We start from the raw sequence: 22,186 nt of genomic DNA on the forward strand, positions 1-22,186 counted from the left end.
GGATCATAACAATAATGTTTGGTAGCTTTAGAAAATATATTTCCAGTAGATTTGGCCAAGATTGTTTTTTTTAGGAACAAAATGATATCTGCAAATCATTGTTGCCTTCTGCTGAGATAATTTGAGGTTCCCCAGACCACAGCTTTATCAAAACAGTTTGTCAAACCTGCAATGAAATGTTATTCTCTTTGCACATTTTATTTAGTTAACTATTCAATATTTATATTCCATATCCCACAGTGTCCCCTGCTTTTGAGTGAAGAAGGAGTGAAACATAAACTGCTCATTAATTTTATGGTCAGTTTAACAGCCTACCATTTCAGGGAAATGGGTGAGAGGGATACGTTTTATTTTTGAGGGGTGCCTTTGAGGAGATGGTGGTAATTAGGTGATGACGTACACTGCAGGATCTTTTTTCTACTCTCTTTATCCTTCCAGGAATGTGTTAATTTATGGATCCTAACTGCTATTGTTGACACTTATGTTGTTGCTTTACGGCTCTTTATTGTTTGAATTTTTGTTGTAGTCATGCTAAATATATATTATATATTTATCTTACTGTATTGAATGCATTGGATATTGAACATTTTGCATTTTGTGTGATTCATTATGGTGTTCTTTTTGTTTATTTTCAGGGACCTTCAGCATAAACCAGGATTGCCATTCAGTAAAAGGTTTAACTTGACTTTCATTTCACCAAATCCAAATCCCACATCTAGCATGGGTACAAAGGGCCTTTTAGGCTGCCTTCTCATCTCGACCGCTTTGCTCGGCCTATCCGATGCCGGGCTGGTGACCAAAATCCTCCGGCATCGACGAGACACCCTGGCCACCTCTGGAGAAGACAACCACACCCTGGCCAGCGCGGACCAGCCCGTGGTTTTCAGCCACGTCTATAACATCAACGTCCCCGCCGGCGCCATGTGCTCTGTGAACCTGGACGCGGCCGACAGCGCGCTGCTCGACCCCAAAGACGCGGGCACCGCCTCCTCGGACCTTCACACCACAGAGCACACGGTGGACAAGGACAACCAGATTGTCTTCACCCACCGCATCAACATCCCCCGGCAGGCCTGCGACTGCGCCGACGGGCTGCCCGACCTGAAGGAGCTCCTGAGCAGGCTGGAGATGCTGGAGGGAGAAGTCTCCACACTGAGAGATCAGTGTCACGGGGAGACTGTCTGCTGCACTGCTCAGGTCACAGGTACTGTGTATAATGCTCTCTTGTTATGTCAACCACTGTGTCATCATGGGTATGTAGGGTTTGGCCAAGACACCAAAAATCATCCCTCATTGTTCTGAGGAGTTGAGTATTGGAACTCCTGCCATTCAAGGATCAAGGTTATGTTTATTATCGCCGAGGGGCAATTTGTTGGATAGCCAGCAGTCACAACACAACCATCAGACAACAATTATGAAATAAAAACCACAGTAAGTTATTTAAAAGGCCAATGGCAGCAGGGACAAAAGAGGTCTTGTGTCTATTGGTCCTGCAACTTGGCAGACTGTACCTGTGCCTTCTGCGGCCAGACAGAAGCAACTTGAACTCTTTGGAGGGGTGGCTAGGATCAGCCAGACAGAAGCAATTGAACTCTTTGGACAGGGGGTGGCTAGGATCAGCCAGGCAGAAGCAATTGAACTCTTTGGACAGGGGATGGCTAGGATCAGCCAGGCAGAAGCAATTGAACTCTTTGGACAGGGGATGGCTAGGATCAGCCAGCGACTGGGCCTTAATGGGATGATACATAACTCCATGGTTTCTCTTTCACTTTTAAGGCACATGTGTTCAATTCATCTGTTAAAATGCTCACTGGAGCTCAATGTGGACGTGGATCCTCTTTGTTGACACAGAGGATGACAAAAGTTCATCAGTTACGAATCACGATTGAATAGGGCTTTATAATAGCTCAGACACACATGACATGTAGTTGCTCCAATACCCATGAAAGTAATGAGTATTTTCCATCAATGAATAAAATAATAAAATAATTCTGTGTTAAAGGAACACTCTGCCCATTTTCAACCAGCTTTGTATCATTAGAACATCAGTAGTATATCAGAAAACTGTAAACTGTTTTGAAGTCTGTCATTTAATTTGACAGTTATTGAGTGTTAAAGTGTGGACCAGTGACATCACTGGTCCACACTAACTCAAATTAATAACTCATTAACTCAAATCAACTCTCAATAACTGTCAAACTAGATGAATGATGAATAGTTTGACAGTTATTGAGAGTTGATTTGAGTTAATGAGTTATTAATTTGAGTTAGTGTGGACCAGTGATGTCACTGGTCCACACTTTAACACTCAATAACTGTCAAATTAAATGACAGACTTCAAAACCGTTTACAGTTTTCTGATATACTACTGATGTTCTAATGATACAAAGCTGGTTGAAAATGGGCAGAGTGTTCCTTTAACAACATGTGTTGCAAAATACATTAATACAATGCCATAGAAATGCTATTTTTACACAAAGTATTGTAATGGAACTACTCTAGTAAAATAGTGAAACAAAGTGATTTCAAGGCATTTCTTACACATTGTGTTTGTCTTAGGTGAAGTGGGTACTAAGCCTTACTGCAATGGTCATGGAAACTACAGTGCTGAGAGCTGCGGCTGCATATGCCAGCCTGGGTGGACGGGACCCAACTGCACTGAGTCCGAGTGTCCCGGCAACTGCCAGGGCCGGGGGCGCTGCGTGGACGCAAAGTGTGAGTGCTTCAAGGGCTTCGCCGGAGAAGACTGCACGCTGGAGGTCTGCCCTGTGGACTGCGGAGAGAACGGCCGCTGCGTGGGCGGCTTCTGCGTCTGCTCCGACGGCTTCTTCGGCGCAGACTGCTCTCAGACCAGCTGCCTGAACAACTGCTTAGGCCGCGGCCGCTGTGAGGACGGAGACTGCGTGTGTGACCCCCCCTGGACCGGCTTCGACTGCTCCGAACTCATCTGTCCCAAAGACTGTTACGACCGCGGGCGCTGTGTGAACGGCACCTGCTACTGCGACGAGGGCTACGCCGGGGAGGACTGCGGAGTGCGCACCTGTCCCGACAACTGCCATGGGAATGGTTTCTGTGTTGACGGCCGGTGCGTTTGCACCGCTGGCTACGGTGGAGAAGACTGCTCCACGCTCACCTGCCTCAATGACTGCAATGGCCGAGGCACGTGCTTCAACGGCGTGTGTATCTGCGACGCCGGCTACCAAGGCGACGACTGCAGCCAGCTGGCCTGTCTGAACAACTGTAACACCAGGGGGCAGTGCATCAACGGACAGTGCGCCTGCGGTGTGGGCTTCCAGGGAGAGGACTGCTCTGAGCTGTCCTGCCCCAACAACTGCTTCAACAGGGGGCGCTGTTTCAATGGCCAATGTGTGTGCATGGAAGGCTTTGCTGGCGAGGACTGCAGCATCAAGACCTGCCCCTCAAACTGCTACGGCCGTGGAGAGTGCGTGGACGGCCGCTGCGCGTGCTATGCTGGTTTCGCGGGTGAGGACTGCTCTGAACTGAGCTGCCCCAACAACTGCCTGAACCGCGGTCAATGCATCGACGGGCAGTGTGTGTGTGACGAGGGCTTCACCGGGGAAGACTGCAGCCAGAAGGCCTGTCCCAATGACTGCCTGTCCCGGGGCTACTGCCTAGACGGCACGTGCGTCTGTCAAGAGGGATACTCGGGAGATGACTGTTCCGGGCTCACCTGTCCAGATAACTGCAACAATAGGGGGCGCTGTGTCAATGGCAGGTGCGCGTGTGAGGCTGGATATGAGGGAGACAACTGTGGGGAGTTGAGCTGTCTCAACAACTGCCAGGACAAAGGCCGCTGTGTGAATGGCCAGTGTGTCTGCGATGAGGGATACATCGGAGAAGATTGCTCAGAAGGTGAGTGGCTCAACTCAGTCCAATGCACAAATGAAAAAGACGTTTGTGATTCAAGTTTTTGAGACTCTCCATCTGTCTAGTGCAATAGAAAAACCAGTGTCATTTTTTGTCCTTTTCCATAGTGTCTCCACCTAAGGACCTAACTGTCCTTGATGTTAGCCCTGAGACCGTGGATCTGTCCTGGAACAATGAGATGTTGGTCACAGAGTATCTGGTGTCCTACGTGCCCACCAGTGCTGGCGGGTTTTACCAGGAGTTCACTGTGCCAGGAGACAAGTCCGCTGCTACTCTCAAAGAGTTAGAACCCGGCATCGAGTACCTGATCCAGGTCTATGCCATCCTAAGCAACAAGAGGAGTGTTCCCGTCAGTGCAAGGGTCGCCACACGTACGTCACGTCACGTCTTCTGAGTCTACGCTGTTTTACTCTGAAAACCTTTAGAAACAGTTTCAGCAGTGACGTCCAAAACAGGGATGCATGATGATATCAGCACGTTCATCTGTATCGGCCCAAAACAAACATTTCTGCTGACATGACAGGCCGATAGAATGACTCTTTAATTCTGCCAAAATTCTCGAGGCTTGAATATATGGCATGTTTTACACAAGTACACGTAGTTTTCTTATTTTGCCCAGTGAATGTGTACATTTTGAAAAGCATTGTATTTAAATGTCTTAATCTGCCAGCGGGCCATCACGATAAGAGTAGACATAATAATGTGTTAATTCCATTATAGGAGACTGAGACATGTTCTCTGAAGTGAGGTGGAGGGGAAATGTATGCGTACATGTACATTGGTATCGCCATCGGCAATCGGCCAAAAGAGTTGGAAAATATGGGCATATCGGACATTAGCAAAAAAATCTAATATCGTGCATCCCTACTGTAGTCCAAAACAAAAACAAACATTTGTGCACATTAATGGAGCAACATAGTCCTCAATGGATAAATCAATATGCTAATAACATGCCGCATTTATCCATTGCTGTAGTGTATTGTATTGCATTGCATTGTATTGTATTGTATTGTATTGTATTGTATTGTATTGTATTGTATTATATTGTGATACAAGTGTATTATCTTGACCAGGCTTTGAAGACCTTTTGTTTTCATCCCTAAAGATCTCCCACAGCCAGAGGGTTTGAAGTTCAAGTCAGTGAGGGAGACCTCAGTGGAAGTGATGTGGGACCAGCTGGACATTTCCTTTGATGGCTGGGAGATCTATTTCCGCAACACGGTCAGTCTGCCTATCTCTCCACAAGACAGTTCTTTTGAAGGTCTTTTTTGGAGGATTTTATTAACCAACAGGGGGGAAGTGAGGGGAGATGAGCTATTCCAACCTATTGGAATTCTGGATTTACTTTACCTTTACTGTGGAATACTAGATGGCTAAAATGTTTTATCGTCTGCACAGAGGTAATACTACTGATTGCTTTGTCATATGGAAATCTTCTGAACGAGCAGGTTTAGATTTCAAAAGTATCAGAACGAATCCATCGCTTATCATTTGAGCCAATGCTTTTTTATTTTGAAAATAAATAACTACTGTCTCAGACCCATCTGAGACCAGATAGCTTTGAATATACTATAGCAGCTGCTTCAGAGGCCCTACCCTTTATCAAATGTAACATTCAATCATTCATTATTCCCGTGGTGATTTTCATCATGTATTTGACTACACAGGAGTTCTGTCTGTCAAGGTTCATTCACTGTGTTTTTTTGTTAGTGGTCCTTTCACCCATTCACTGTGTATTATGTATTCAACCTGTAATATTTAACTGGTTAACTATTCACCAGATGTGGAAAGAGGACTGACAAATCTTACTCAAGTACTAAAGTATTGTTACTTTAGTGAAAATTAACTCAAGTAGCATTACTAGTCCATGAAATGACTCAAGCAAGAGTAAAAAGTATTATAGTACTATTTAAAAGTACTGGCTTGTCTTTCATGCTGAACAGCTCGTTGAGATGCAGCCAGGCATGCTCAGTTGGTGATTCTCTCCTTTGCCAGACGAGCTAGAGCTGCTGGCAGCAGCAATGTCACAGTCGAATCAGATACATCCATTCTGCTATGGCTATCAGCAGTGTCAAATGAAACTGAGATTCCGGAACGAATGTGACGCTGGTGATCATTATAATTTTGTGGATCATCTACACCTGTCTAATTCAATTGGCCAGTCTAGAGCACGATTTAATTTCATTGACCACTGCACTAAGGAGCCACCATGTTTGGGCACCCTAAATACGGAAGTGATTCTGGACCTGTTTTGAGCAGTCCCAATGCTACCGTGCTGTTTTCATAGTGTGGTGTGCAAAACAAAAACCTGAATTTACTCAGTCTACATTTAAAAGTACTTGAGTAGAATATCTATTCTTTAAATTACTCAAGTAAGAGTAAACATAGCATTATAAAAATACTTTACAAATCCCCCCAAAAAAGATTGAGAATATTACTTTTCACCTCTGCTATTCACTATGCAGCTACAGTAACTGTCATGATCAATTTATTGCATACAACAACACATTGTATGATTATTTTCTTTATTTTGTGTTTTACGTGTCCATGCAGAAAGAAGAGAATGGAAAGATTGAGCATTCTCTCCCGTCGTCTCAAAACCAATTCGAGCAGACAGGCCTTGGACCAGGGCAGGAGTATGAAGTCTCCATCAATATCGTCAAGAACAACACCAAAGGACCCCAGACATCCAAAAAGTTCACCACCAGTGAGTTTCAAGCTGTCTTCTAACCAAACATTTAGCACACACCTCATTTAGAGTCCACCCCCATGCCTCAGATTGTATCATGAGATGTGTCGTCTTCATAACGACGATGATGTCATGTCTGCCTGTCCTTGCTGCTCAACCTGGCCACTATCAGCAGCGTACCCTATAGGGTAGGAAACCCCCTACACCTCATAAATCACCAGATCAAGCAAAAAAACTGCAGTCACACCATGAAATTCCATAACGAAGAGAAGAGTTACAACAGGAAATCCCAGGAAATCCCAACTTCCCAACTACCCCAACAGTTCAATTTGAGAGATTTTAGGCAGACATCATTCTGAACCTCAGCCTAGCCATGACGTATAATAGTTTGTTTGTTTTTCCACTGGACTTAGCCGTTAACCCTCGTTGAAGCTGTCGTTGCGCCGTGTTAGCGCATACATTACGTGGTCATATATGCTCCGGGTTGTTTATGGAATAGATGGTGGCATGCCAGGCTAAGCATTCTTTGTGCATGGAAAAGCCATTCCGTTTACAAGTCCTTGTTGATGGACTCCTGAGTGTCTTACCATTCCGTATCTGATGTCATGTATTTATATAGGCTGAAATTCAACACGGCGTGCAGCAATGATTGATAGAAGTGAGGCTGTGCAATGAACGTTTTCGTACCCTTTTCGTTCCCAGAGGTCCTCTCAGCAGTGCCGTGAGAGCTAGCTGAAGTATTTCTCCTGTACAAGTAAACACGAGCACTCTGTCAGGTAGTACGAGTGAACGAGTGAGTGAGAGGGAATCACATATTTCACAATAGTTCCTTATGTATGATCCAACCAGCTTTGTCTTATGCGAGTGCCAAGTCGAGTTTTCGAAGGGCTGTTTTATGGATGGCGTACGTCAACAAACTTTGCGGGTTTTGTCACTTAAGAATTTGTCTTAAGAGTTGATCTTTGCCAGAACTACGGTGGTCTTGACTAACGGACCTGCGGCCTCATTTATCAATATGTGCCTGGAATCCCTATTAGAACTATGACTAATTTGTAACCAGTGACTGTCTACTAAGTAGACAGTCACTGGTTACAAATTAGATTCACAGGCGGATCAAGTAGACTCTACTTGATCCGCCTGTGAATCTAGTGTCGCCTTGCAAAGGTATTCCACACAAAAGTATGTCAAAGTTAACAAGACAACTTGCACCAATGATTTAAGTCAATTCTGTCCCTTGCTTAAGCACATTTTGGGAGACAAGTACCCACACCTGCTGCAGGCAATTACCCACAATCACAGTCCAACTGGGACATGGATCATCCGTCTCAATCCAACCATGGTCAACACCCGTTGCCACACGACACCTATAAATTAGCCTGCAAATGAACAGGGAAATTGCATGCAGATGTGCAGACGGTGCACGCAGTCACTGGATAGGTTAGTCGTTCTTCTAGTTCATCCTAGTTTGATAAATGAGACCCCTGGATGAAGAGAAATGTGCCGTGTGCCTCCATAGGAAGCGCGTCACTGTAACATTTGAAATGGAAGAAGGATGATGTCCGTGTTTCCTGTGCAGAGATCGATGGCCCTCGGCAGGTGGAGGTGAAGGACGTGACCGACTCGTCTGCCCTGGTGGCCTGGCCCCAGCCGGTGGCCCGCGTGGACGGCGTCACCGTGTGGTACGGGCCCAGCTCCGACCCGACAGAGAGAACCAGCGTGGAGCTTCCCTCCACGGACACGCAGCACAGCATTGACCGTCTGAGCCCGGACACGGAGTACCAGATCTCCCTGACCTCCAGGAGGGGAGACGCCACCAGCGACCCCGTCACCAAAACATTCACCACGGGTAGGCACTGAGAACACATCCTGATAAGAGTAGTCCCTAAAATATCACCACTTCGTATTGTACAACATTTATGATTCCTGTATCTATTTTTTATTCATTTTCTTCCTTGATCAATTCCCATATTTTTTTTATATGTATTTTACATAAATTTTCCTCGACTCAGTTCTCTTTTCAAACCCTGCCTCTATGCTATAAATGTAGATAATTCCTGTTTTTTCCCTCCATACATATTTTTTACTCTGTATATTCTAGTGTATTTTTTATTTTTTTGCTCTATTAATTTTTTATCATATATTTTTATTTGCTGCATGATATCTTTTGCTGCTGCAATGTGCCCATTGGGATCATAATCTACCTAATCTAATCTAAGTTAATTACATAATAATAACCAAAATAACATTTTGTGGAACACATAACACTCTAAATGTGATTATATTTTGCTTTCCTCTAGACCTGGATGCGCCCAGGGACCTGCAGGCCGTGTCCCAGACCGACGACAGCATCACTCTGGACTGGAGTAACAGTGCAGCTGATGTTGGCAGCTACAGGGTGAAGTATAGCCCCATCTCTGGGGGCCCTCACGGGGAGAAGCTGTTCCCACGTGGCCCTGGAGGAACCACACAGGCTACTATCACTGGTGAGGATCAACGAGTCAAACATGGACAAATACCAACTATATACAAACTGTAGACTTCATTGTATCGGTCATACTATTATCATCTCCTGATGCTTCTGTATTGCAGGGCTAAAGCCAGGGACAGAATATGGGATTGGAGTGACGGCTGTGAAGAATGAGAGGGAGAGCCTCCCTTCTACTACGAATGCAGCAACTGGTGAGAGACACTTCAGCTGTCCAAACATCCATCCTTCACACTCATACATAAATACACAGATGACCAGTCTATGGCTGCTCATATAAATACACAGATGACAAGTCTATGGCTGCTCATATAAATACACAGATGACCAGTCTATGGCTGCTCATATAAATACACAGATGACCAGTCTATGGCTGCTCATATAAATACACAGATGACCAGTCTATGGCTGCTCATATAAATACACAGATGACCAGTCTATGGCTGCTCATATAAATACACAGATGACCAGTCTATGGCTGCTCATATAAATACACAGATGACAAGTCTATGGCTGCTCATATAAATACACAGATGACCAGTCTATGGCTGCTCATATAAATACACAGATGACCAGTCTATGGCTGCTCATATAAATACACAGATGACCAGTCTATGGCTGCTCATATAAATACACAGATGACAAGTCTATGGCTGCTCATATAAATACACAGATGACCAGTCTATGGCTGCTCATATAAATACACAGATGACCAGTCTATGGCTGCTCATATAAATACACATATGACCAGTCTATGGCTGCTCATATAAATACACAGATGACAAGTCTATGGCTGCTCATATAAATACACAGATGACCAGTCTATGGCTGTTCATATAAATACACAGATGACCAGTCTATGGCTGCTCATATAAATACACAGATGACCAGTCTATGGCTGCTCATATAAATACACAGATGACCAGTCTATGGCTGCTCATATAAATACACAGATGACCAGTCTATGGCTGCTCATATAAATACACATATGACAAATATATGGCTGCTCATATAAATACACAGATGACCAGTCTATGGCTGCTCATATAAATACACAGATGACCAGTCTATGGCTGCTCATATAAATACACATATGACCAGTCTATGGCTGCTCAGATAAATACACAGATGACCAGTCTATGGCTGTTCATATAAATACACAGATGACCAGTCTATGGCTGTTCATATAAATACACAGATGACCAGTCTATGGCTGTTCATGTAAATACACAGATGACCAGTCTATGGCTGCTCATATAAATACACAGATGACCAGTCTATGGCTGTTCATATAAATACACATATGACCAGTCTATGGCTGCTCATATAAATACACAGATGACCAGTCTATGGCTGTTCATATAAATACACATATGACCAGTCTATGGCTGTTCATATGAATTGGGTGTTAACATGAAGCTAATGGCCAAAAAACATGCAGGATTTTGTGTCAACAATGTGCCAGAGGTGCAGACAGATGTAAAGTTTAAAAAATTAGTAAAAATGTACCATGAAGCATTTTTCCTTGCTTGCAACAGCATCACTTGATTTCAGTGTTGGGCAGTTAAAACATAACTGTAATTGTATTACGGTACTTTCCATCCTTCTAAGGGATTACAATTTCCAAAACAGTAATTACATTATATTACAGTTACTAATCCAAGTAACTTAAAGTTACTGCATTACTTTCGCCAGGGCTGGCACAGCACTAAAACAAAGTGTAGAGATACTGTAGGTCTGGCTATGCAAGACTGCGTTGCCAGAACGCAAGCTGGCTAAACAGGTTGTACGTCACTTTTTCGAAAAGAGGGGGTATATAGCGAAAGTAATATACAGTAGTAATATAACGAGTAATGTAACTAATTACTTTTGATACAATAAGTAAAGTAATTGTATTACTTTTTAAATGAGTAAGAAACATTCACTTCATGAGTAACTTGCCCAACACTGCTTGATTTACCTGATGATGACTTTTCCTGTAACGCCCCTAGACCTGGATCCCCCCAGAGACCTGGATAAAAGCGAGTCAACAGAGACCACCATCACCTTGGCATGGGAAAAGCCCCGGGCCAAGATCACGGGATACAAGCTGGTGTACGTCTCCCGGGACGGTCAAGTAGAGGAGGTGGACGTCCCAGCGACAGCCACGTCCTATGTCCTACCCAACCTGACCCCTGGCATGGTCTACACCATCACCTTGACCTCAGGGAGGGGCCAGAGGCAGAGCGAACCCGCCACTTTGTCTGCATCCACAGGTGGGTGGGCCATTCCAACGTTGCCAAGATTTGATCTTAGAGTAAATGATATGCATGCTTTCAAAGCAAGATCAAAACAGAAGTCGCTCAGATTTTTTCACAGGGCTTTCACAGTCTTCAAAACAGACAGGAGAGCTAGCTTTTCCATTTTGTTAAGTTTAGGGTTCCAAAAGTTTCTGCATTTTACCAGACCCACTCTCAGGGCAGTGGATTCCAACTTTCAATCTTCGGATTTGGAATTGCTCCTCCAGGGATTTGATGATTTTGGAAATAAATTTGCAGCCAAAATAACAGAGCAATGAGATGCACATGCACTGAAAATGATTATCTTGATCTGTGCCTTTGTGTTTTTCTTGTAGCCTCTTTCACATTTTACTTAGCTGACTCTGACGTCCCTGAGCTAACCACTCCCACAGGCTCGGAGGACAATGTCATTAGCTTTGTGTATTTAGACTCTTCTGACTCCCAGTTTTCTGGGACGGGGCCCGAAGACGAGCTTGGAGCCCTGACTATCTCGGGCCTAGCGTCCGATGGATTTGACCTCTCATGGGACCTAAAGGCCCGCGGCGTCTATGATAATTTCACAGTAGAATATAGAGACACTCAGCGGTTATGGAAAATGAAAGATGTCCAACTTCGTGGAGATGCCACTGGCACTCGAGTCCAAGGCCTGAAGGCATCTACAGAATATCAAATAAAGCTTTACGGGATAACCGATAGCCAGAGATCCGCGCTACTTGAAGCTGTTGCAGTCACAGGTATAAGCTTCTTTTTTGGACTGAATGTTGATTCCAGACACCATCATGTCCTGGTGTTGACAGCTTTCCCCTCCATGGGTCTTATTATTAGGTCAATGCAGCTAGCTATACGATCTGCATGCCCATATTTGAATCATTGAGATACACAAAGAATCATTTTGATGACAATCATCATTTGCAGATCGTTTGGCATGGCATGATGAGGATGCAACAGAGATGATTGTGTTTTCACAAACAGGCCATTTTGGCCTCATACCACCTGGCCTCATCACTATGGCACAATGTTGCTTTCCAATACAAGGAGAAATCAACCGTTTTTTCCAAGTAGTAATGTCGATCCCCTGTGGCATTGATTACCATCAGATGATCAATGAACATTGGCTATCCTGATTTCTTCCTGCATTTGAGCTTTAAAATGCAACTATTTTGCTCTGTGAATGTCTCCATCCACTTCACTCATTGCTTGCAAGAAGATTACGACGTCAAGTCATTTTTGCATGTTGAACCAATGCCTCAGTCATGACGATGGAGATGGAGATGTGTGCATACAACACAAAACTCAAACGGTCTCTCTTCAGGACGACAGGAATAAAATGGCTGTGCATGGCTTCACCGTCCATTTGAAGACGACTGTGTACTTCCACTCTGGTGGACTACTCAGAACCTTCAAAGGTTAATGACACTGACTCCAGTGCCATTAACGCATTAGCTGCTCCGCATAAATGGTCAGTAAATCCCCCTGGTGCATGACGACATCACACATGGTCAGTAAATGGTCAGTAAATCCCTGGTGCATGACGACATCACACATGGTCCTGGAGAACCATGGGATGATTTAAAAAACACACTTTTGAGAAGAGACAGCTACAGATGTTACCCGTTTCAAAGTACCCTATTGCTGCCGTCTGTCCGAGCAGTAAGTGGTCTATCTTCTGCTGCTGCTAGGTCAGTGAGTTTTGGTCGTAGAGTGATACGAGTAATACCGTTGGAATCTGTGGATTCTCAGCTTTCATTTGACATCTTGTTGGGCTCTAATGAAAAAATAAAATAAAATCCAACCATCACCACGACCACCAGTACTTTCGTGGCAATTGGGTATTTTGAAACAGGTAACATGAATCTCCACAAGGACTAAGTAGATTAAGGTTTGCAGTGAATGTAATACCATGTTGTACTTGTATGCTTTTGAATGTCTTTATACTACTTTCCCAGTTATTTATTTTAATCAAATCTTTTCTTCACAGGTTAGTTATCTGTTTTGTTGTTGTTGTTGATGTTTTTGCCCACCAGCACCGCCAGTAACATAATTGTTTTTTTTAACACACTTGTATTTACTGTAGCACCCAAGCCTACCTCTCCAGATGTATTTATGCTGAGTATCACAGATGCCCCTACGACAGCACAATCTGCTTCGGATGCTTTTGGAACCGTTCAAAGCCCAGGTCCCCTCCACCCCCTAAACTCTGGGGGTTCCTCCCTTTCGGAGTCTGGTGGGATGACCTCCGGCGATCAGCCTGAGGGCTCGAGCGCCGACATATTTGGGGAACTCGCGGTCACAAACGTGAGCTCCGCTAGCGTGACGCTGGCCTGGTCAGCCCCCGACGAGGTCTTTGATAGCTTTTCTGTGGAGCTCCATGCTCGCTCAGGAAGGACACGAGCTCATGTGACCACAGTGCCGGGGAGTGTCAGGAAGGCTGAAATCGAGGGCTTGTCCCCCTCTACAGGCTATGATATTACATTGCATGGGCTGGTGGAAGGGGAGCGGTCTTTACCTCTCAAAGTTTTTGCTACTACAGGTACATGGAGCGGAACTTTCTTTTCATAGCCATTCATCACAAGCGATCTCTCCATACTTTGTCCTGTCTGCTTTTATATGCTATAAAGTAACATTTTATTCCGTCGACAATTCATACATAAAGCAAATTCTGTATATTTTAGAGGAAATTGGAAGTAAGGCTTAAGGCTAACTACCGATCACTGTCGATTAATTTGTCAATTATTTTCTCAATTAATTGATTAGTTGTTTGGTTTATAAAATGACAGAAGATGATGGCAAATGTTTCCCACAGGCCAAGATGACGTCCTCAAATTTCTTGTTTTGTCTACAACCCAAAGATTTTACTCATAGAGGAGTAAAGAAACCAGAAAATATTCACATTTAAGAAGCTGGAATCAGACAATTTTGAGATTTTATTTGTCCAACTGATTAATCGATTATCAAAATAGTTGGCGATTAATTTCATAGTTGACAAGTAATCAATTAATCGATTAATCATTGCAGTTCCAATTGGCACACTTATATTGCATGCTCATCAATATTGCTTTTTTCATGTCATCCTCATTCATCCAACATTTCAGCCCATATCATTGTTTTAATGTGCCTTCAAAAGTGATGCCAGCGTCATTCATTTTCATAACCCGTATTGCCATTCAATTGACCCCACTCTGATCTGTCTATCTACCAGAAGTTCTGAGGCCTATGGTGGTGAACCTCACCATCTCTGACATTACATGGGACAGCTTCCAAGTGTCCTGGAGCCCCAAGGACGGGGAGTTTGACAGCTTTGTCATTGAGGTAACAAACTTGGAGCACATGGCAGAGAGCCAGAACCTCAGTCTCTCTGGAGACGCCTTCAGCTTGGGCCTCTCTGGGCTGACTCCCAACACCAGCTACATGGTTGCTCTGTACGGGATGCATCAGGGCTCCTTCCTTGAACCTGTGTACACTGATGCCACCACAGGTACCTGCCCCTGGCAGTGTTCCAGCGCTCCACTGCTGTCTTTCTCTTCTCTTTCTTCTCTGTTCCTTCCTTCCTTCCTTCCACGGATTTTTGACCACACATCTTTCTATTCCAGTTGGGGTATGAGGTGAACCATACCAGCCTGGTCGCCCGAATAAACCACAGATACGTTGAATGCCTTGTGAGCCAAAATATGTTGCATATCAACATTTCGAGATGGGTACGTGTATATCAACGTTATACACGTCATAGAGTCTGCTGCTGAAATAGCGTGGTGGCCAGTGAGGGCTTTGTGGTCAGAGTGGATGGAGGGCGTGACACTCGCCTTTCACACCGGAGAGTCGTGTTCAATCCCCAGTGTTCAAAGCCTACATTTCAACCGTAAGTCACATTTCAAGGTTTTGTCATTTATAACCCAAACCATAACCCTAACCTTAACCAAGTTGTTTTAGTTGCCTAACCTTAACCAAGTTGTTTTAGTTGCCTAACCTTTACCAAGTTGTTTTATTTGCGTAATGTTTTCAAATGAACTGGAAACTCTGCGATTTTGAAATTTACTTTGGAAAATGCCGGGCAATTTGAAATGTTGACATGCAACATATTTTTGGTCCGCAAACGTTGAATGTGACATATCCGTGGATTGGAGAAACTTAAAATGCAGACATTTTATTCTGGCGACTGGGTTGACCATTACGCACACACACACACACACACACACACACACACACACACACACACACACACACACACACACACACACACACACACACACACACACACACACACACACACACACACACACACACACACACACATAAACACTGTTTTCCATACTAGCACCTCTGTCATCCTGCTCACAATGTCCACCCCACACTAAGCATCACATTGCATGGAGCGAGGGAAATGACATGATAACCCTATTAAGTGTTTTGTCATCAACTGTGCCACACCCCCGGCCACAGTGTACTGCAATGCTTCATCTTAACCAACACGCCATGTTACCATCCTTGCCCTCCAGCCACTGTTTGTGTCTAGCTGAGAGAGAGGGGTAGGGTGACGGGTGTCGCACGCCCATGCCACATTGCGAGCGGGCCTCCCAATGACCGCCCTTACCCTGTACTGCTCCCCCCCCCCCCCCTCCCAGTTACCAAAGTGCATGAAGCCCCTCCCCCTCCACCATCCCTTGCATCGTGGTGAGTTTTGATGCTGATGTGCTGCAGTGATTGCAAAAGCAAAGCGACAACTTTCACCCCCAACCATCGCACAGTCAACAGCGTGTCCATGTCCATCTCATCTCATCCCATCAACCCAATCATTCAGTGTGTCTTTAATTAACCTTGAGAGATCCTTTGCCCGTGGATGTCTGTCTAAACTAAGCACTCAGTCTGCGTGAGTAATTAGTCTGTCTAAAACTATAAGCACTCACAGTCTGCGTGAGTATTAGTGACATTTTGAGCTCTGGGTGTGAAGGATATCATTTCAACGGTATTTACAGAATGTTTGCAGATTTTGATAACATTTATTCTTCATTCTACTACTAGGAGAATGTTGAAATAAATATCCTCGTTTCCCTTTTGAACTACTAGGTGGCAAATGATTAAATCATCTTGTCATTATCAAGGTAAAGAAAAAATATATATACAGTATATATATCTGAGGTTAACAGCAACGGCACCTGGTTTTACATCTGAATGATGCCTCCCATGTCTGTTTCTACTGCATGTCTCTGTGCATGGAACTGACATGGATGGAAATTCCTCAACGCATGAACGACACTTTGCACGGCTTTTTCCTTTTCTCGTTGTCATTCTGTACGCAGAGGCAATCTGGTGCAACGTTAACGCAGACTCCATCCCTTCCATGATATTAACATTGCAAGTGCATGATTGCCTCTTGGCCCATGCGCTTGGAAGAGACTATTTTAATCCTATAGTCTCTGTTCCACATTTTCACACTTACCGTAAATCAACACTTCATCTAGCAGACCAATCGTCTACAGCCACGTATCACTTATTATTTGCTGTTCTTTCTCTTCTCTTGGCATTATTATATGTTTGTCCATCTTTCATGCTCTGTGTTGGTGACCTTGTGTTAGATGTAGAAACCCAATAATCAACTTAAAATTCTAGTTTCTATGTTAAAGGAACAATTCACCCAAAAATGTTACTTCTACCATCAGTTACTCACTCTCATGCCAGTTGAAACACAGGTGAATTTGTCCATATAACCACCATTGACTTCAGTACAGTACAACTGAAATCCACGGTGACTGGTTTTCTCTCCTGTTGTGCTGCCAACGTCCCCGTGTGTTATATGGACAAACTTCACCTGTGTTTCAAATGGTAAAGGGTAAGTAGATGACAGAATTTTCATTTTTTGGTGAACCGTTCCTTTAATTGTAGTGGACCATATGTATTTCTCACCTTAGCACCACAGATTTTCTCTGTTGTTTATGCAAAAATATGCGCATGTATTTAATCTTTTATTAAGCTACTCAGACTATCAAGAATTGCAAGTGGGTGGTGGTGAGTGCCCTCTAACATTGCACATATGTTTACATGCTAAACCATTCGAACAGATTATAGTCTACTTCCCATCACACTTGAAGTACAATTTTAGGCATACCGTGTTCTGCATGATGATGAAAATCTAATAATGGTTTCTCTCTTTAGTGAACGAGCCAGTGGTTGGCAAACTGTATGTGTCTAACTTAACATCAGAGAGCTTTTCAATCTTCTGGAACGGCACTGGGGGAGAATTTGATGGTTATACCCTGGAGATTATTGATTCTGATTGGCTGAGGGAGCCCGAGGAATTTAACATATCCAGCAATGTAATGTCCCAGGACATCACAGGGCTTATGCCCAGCACTGACTATATAGCCTACCTCTATGGGATATTCAAGGGATCCCGAACAAGCGCTGTCAGTATTGTTGCATCAACAGGTATTTTGATTTAATGTGTATTATTATTATTACTACACATATTTTTTAAAGATTTTTAAAGAATTGTTCAGTTTTTAGGTGCATTGTAAAAGTTGCCTTGGATTATGCATGAAGAACTAATTTTGCAGCACTTACTATAAGAAAATCTAAATTTCATCCCGAGTTACTGTAAGAGGCAAGCTCAGAATTCCTACTTAAACTCAATTTGTGAGTGCACACTGACCCAGGAGTCTGACGCTGGACTGAATACATACTATACTTTTCTCTCCCCTATAGCTGCAGAGCCTGATTTGTCCAGGCTAGTTGTTTCTAACATTACCTCAGACAGATTTTCTCTGTCGTGGAGGACAGGAGAAAAGGCATTTGATAACTTTATAGTAGAAGTCAGAGAGTCTGCTTTGCCCTCGCAGGCAATGGGGCGCACCCTGCCAGCAGGGGCGCACTCCACGGTCATGGCCGGGCTCAAAGCGAGCACGAGCTACAACATCAAGCTGTATGCCAGCACCGGTGGCCACAACACACAGCCCCTATACGCCGTAGCTACTACAGGTACAACCTTACCCCCCTTTATTTACACTGCATGTAAGACAGAGACCACACACAGTTGCCATTATTTAAAGGGGCGGTTCACCCCCAAATCAAAAATACATATTTTCCCCCTTATATGTAGTGCTATTTACCCATCTAGATCGTTTGGAAGTGAGTTGCCGAGTTTTGGAGATATCGGTCGTCGAGATGGCTGCCTTCTCTCGAATACAATGGAACTGGATGCACTCGGCTTGTGGTGCTCAAAGCACCAAAGGAATACAATGGAACTGGATGCACTCGGCTTGTGGTGCTCAAAGCGCCAAAGGAATACAATGGGAAAACTTGACAGCAATGTCTCTTTCCAGAAATGATCACCCACTTTACTCAAGATAATCCACAGACCTTGTTGTATGCAATTGCATGTAGGAAATATTTTCTTTCGACCGAACTACACGCGCTAGCTGCTAGCTATCAGTTAGCTATCAGTTAGCTATTTACTTTCGATCAAACCACACCTGCTAGCTTTTAGGGTGTAGTTTGTTCCAAAACTCGGCAACTCACGCCAAAACGACCTCGATGGGTAAATAACAGTAGAGGGGAAAATATGTATCTTTGATTTGGGGGTGAAGTGTCCCTTTAAACTTGACTTTATGCTAACCAATATCCAGCGCAACATAACTGAAAAGCCATATTCTTTCTTGTTCAGAGGACGTCCCACAGTTGGGCCCCATAGCCGCTTCGTCTGTAAGCCCAGATAACCTCACCTTGTCCTGGAGCGCAGTGTCAGGCCATTTTGACGCCTTTATTATCCGGGTCAGTGACTCTGAGCAGCTGTCTGATACACTGGAGTTCACGCTGCCTGCTGACGTCCACAACCTTACGCTCTCGAACCTGATGGACGCCACAGGCTATGATATTGAACTGTATGGTATCTCTCATGGCCGCCGCACTCCCTCTGTGTTAGCCCATGCCATCACAGGTACTATGTATTTTACTCATATCTTCAACTCTAATCACATATCGATAGTAAATGGCATGTGTGTTAAAATGTCCAGGAACTCTGTAATTAATTGAAGTATCTTTCAGGGAAATTTGTCCCCCAGCATTTGAACCCGGATCGGTGTATTGGAATTTAACAATGGCTTTTATCTGCAAGTCTTATATCCAGGAGACATATGGATCAGTCGTTCTCATTTTTACTGCTCCTATTTGCTTCTGTCAAACCATTAACACATGGGAGCAAAGTAGAATAACAGATTCTATGATTTGAAACGAACAGTTGTGCTTTTGCAACCATTGCACGCAGCATCGCCCCAAAAATATTCTAATGGCATCTTGTCCCCCTTCCCACATCTGTTTCCCGTTTGAAAACAAATCAAACCCATTCCGCTCTAGCTCCCTTGCCCAAAGTGGAAAACTTGACCATTTCAAACATGACCCCATACGGCTTCCGTGCGTCCTGGGAGGTGAAGCCGCAGCAGCAGCAGCAGCAGCAGCAGCAGCAGCAGCAGCAGCAGCAGCAGCAGGAGGAGCTGGCCCCCTCTAGTGGCGGCTTCAGCCATTTTCACATAGTGGTGACAGACTCCGGCTGGCTGCTGGAGCCCCATGAGTTCACTGTCCCGGGCAACCAGAGCCACCTGGACATCTGGGGCCTGATCACCGGCATAGGCTATGAGGTCAGGCTGACGGGGGTGTCACAGTCAGGGCTGCTCTCTCGGCCACTGACTACAGTGGCTGTGACAGGTACTGCTCACAAGGGCCCCAATCCCTCTCTTAACTCAAATTATCACTGATCACTATATATATATATATATATATATATATATATATATATATATATATATATATATATATATATATATATATATATATCATAAGATCCAATCCTGAAGTTTAACCATCACAACCTGGCAGATCTATACAGAGAATTTCTGCATCATAACACTTTCTAGCCTGCTGTATAACAATAACGGTTGTTTCTTGTAACTTAGTTGAACCAAATGAGTTTTAAGTATTAATAGCTTTTGGTCAATGCCATGTTTTGATGGTAAAGCTTCACCTGAGCAGTGATATCTAACCAAACGTCGCTCTTTTCCAGAACAATTGCACCATTCCTGTCCCCCCTCTTCTTTCATTTGAAGCATTCAGCCCGAAAGAGATGTGAAGTTCCTGTCTGTTTTCTCCTTACCTCCAAAATATGAACAAGCATCCTCGTTTGTTTTCATATTTTATACTGTGTTTTCCCTCAGATTTCTGATTGGTGATAATGAGGACGCAGATATCAGCGGACATGATATGATTATCACATGATCATATTATGTCCAATGACGTCTATCATCGCCTTTACCCTGCTCGAATAGGCTAGTCTGTGTTTGTGACTGGCAACTGCAGACCACTGAATACTAAACTTAATGTCCAAAAGGCTGGACAAAGGAGGAAAACACTGATGAATCAACCAGGCATTGTGAGCATGACGTGTCAGTTGATTTCACCTCTAATCATAATGAATTAATACAGTTGATTTTCACCTCTAATCTCATCTCGTTTCATGATCTTTGAATGCACTGAATGCATCGAGGCTGGCCTGAAGGACGCATGGGGGTCTGGTCTCACCACTGTTTGCTGGAATCCTTCCAACAGACAAGTTACAGAGCCTGATATGGAATGTGAAGCTAAATAAACATCTCGACAAAACGCATCTTGTCTTTTTAATGAGCTCAGAAACTCACCAACTGATTGAATGCATTGTGCCCTTTGCCTCTCGACCGCTGCGTTCTTGACCCTTGACTGCACTAACTGACGTGCATGGCCGGTGGTGGGAAAGAGGCCTTCAGGCCAAATGTAACCATGTTCACTCACGACTACCTGGAAACCTTCTTGCCTGATTGCCGGCTTCAACCAAACTTGAACTTACACCTTCAGCCACCTCTCACAAGTTGATTTATGTGGCTGTGCGAAGCAGCAGGCCTGTCGCAACGTTCTTGTTTCCTTTGCAACCAGAGGCCGAGCCAGAGGTGGAGCATCTTTTCGTCTCGGACGTCACGGCCGAAAGCTTCCGTCTGTCGTGGGCCTCCGACGAAGACTTGTTTGACCGATTTGTGATCAAACTGAGAGACACTAAAAAGTTGAGCCATCCACAAGAGTACAGCGTCCTCGGTGATGAGCGCACCAAGGTTCTAACCGGACTCATGGGCGGCACCGAATACGAAATCGAGCTGTACGGTGTCACGTTGGACCGGCGCTCCCAACCTATTATCGGGGTTGCTCAGACAGGTATAAAAACACTGGGAAGTGTGTCGCTTACATCTGTCAACTGAGTGGCTGTGACTAATCTTTCTTCCTCATAGGTCTAACTGTCTCTCTCTAATGGAAAATGTTCTTTTGAAAAACACCAGTTGAATTTGCATCTGAGCTGAAATTAGATATTTTCGACCAGATTATTGCACATATTTTCTTGATTTTAACTTCTCCCCCCCCCCCTATGCTTTCCTGTCTGCACATATCCATTTGCACTTTGTCTAGGCCTGAGCTCTCCAAGGGGAATTCAGTTCTCCGAAGTGACCGACACCTCGGCTGTAGTTCACTGGGCCCCGTCTCGCTCTCGAGTGGACAACTACCGTGTCCTCTATGTGCCGCTTCAAGGAGGTAAGGGGTTATAACATACAGTAATGTATATCATTATTTTTTTATTTACATTTTTTTTGTTTCGTTTTGTTACAGTTACAGTAGTGCTCAAATGGCATTTGCTAGTTTTCATCCGCCCATTACATTTTCAATTTAGAGTTTAGTTGTATGGGTTGTAGTATTTCAATGCACGCCGTGGAGTGTGTTGGAAGTTTCCATACATTATGGCTGGTGTTTGAATGAATATAGTAAGTGTTGATATGAATGTGTTTG

The 22,186-nt window shown here is 44.1% G+C and overlaps 1 protein-coding gene across 1 annotated transcript in view; it reads left to right on the forward strand.

Moving 5' to 3' along the window:
* Positions 1-720: 720 nt before the first annotated feature.
* The window catches only part of LOC310781757 (tenascin-like), a gene marked incomplete at its 5' end in the record, with an annotated part of 30,388 nt that continues 8,922 nt past the window's right edge, over positions 721-22,186 (forward strand). The window contains 18 exons of the mRNA XM_083642377.1: positions 721-1,204; positions 2,560-3,873; positions 3,996-4,259; positions 4,994-5,109; positions 6,442-6,595; positions 8,154-8,423; positions 8,875-9,060; positions 9,167-9,256; positions 11,054-11,317; positions 11,677-12,075; positions 13,416-13,871; positions 14,541-14,816; positions 17,489-17,761; positions 18,038-18,310; positions 18,996-19,268; positions 19,685-20,032; positions 21,290-21,562; positions 21,812-21,934. Of these exons, the coding sequence (XP_083498503.1) occupies positions 721-1,204; positions 2,560-3,873; positions 3,996-4,259; positions 4,994-5,109; positions 6,442-6,595; positions 8,154-8,423; positions 8,875-9,060; positions 9,167-9,256; positions 11,054-11,317; positions 11,677-12,075; positions 13,416-13,871; positions 14,541-14,816; positions 17,489-17,761; positions 18,038-18,310; positions 18,996-19,268; positions 19,685-20,032; positions 21,290-21,562; positions 21,812-21,934 (5,836 nt within the window). The remainder of the gene's footprint in view (positions 1,205-2,559; positions 3,874-3,995; positions 4,260-4,993; positions 5,110-6,441; positions 6,596-8,153; positions 8,424-8,874; positions 9,061-9,166; positions 9,257-11,053; positions 11,318-11,676; positions 12,076-13,415; positions 13,872-14,540; positions 14,817-17,488; positions 17,762-18,037; positions 18,311-18,995; positions 19,269-19,684; positions 20,033-21,289; positions 21,563-21,811; positions 21,935-22,186) is intronic.

The sequence above is a fragment of the Poromitra crassiceps genome, assembly GCF_964638095.1.
Source record: "Poromitra crassiceps genome assembly, chromosome: 8".
NCBI lineage: Eukaryota > Metazoa > Chordata > Actinopteri > Beryciformes > Melamphaidae > Poromitra > Poromitra crassiceps.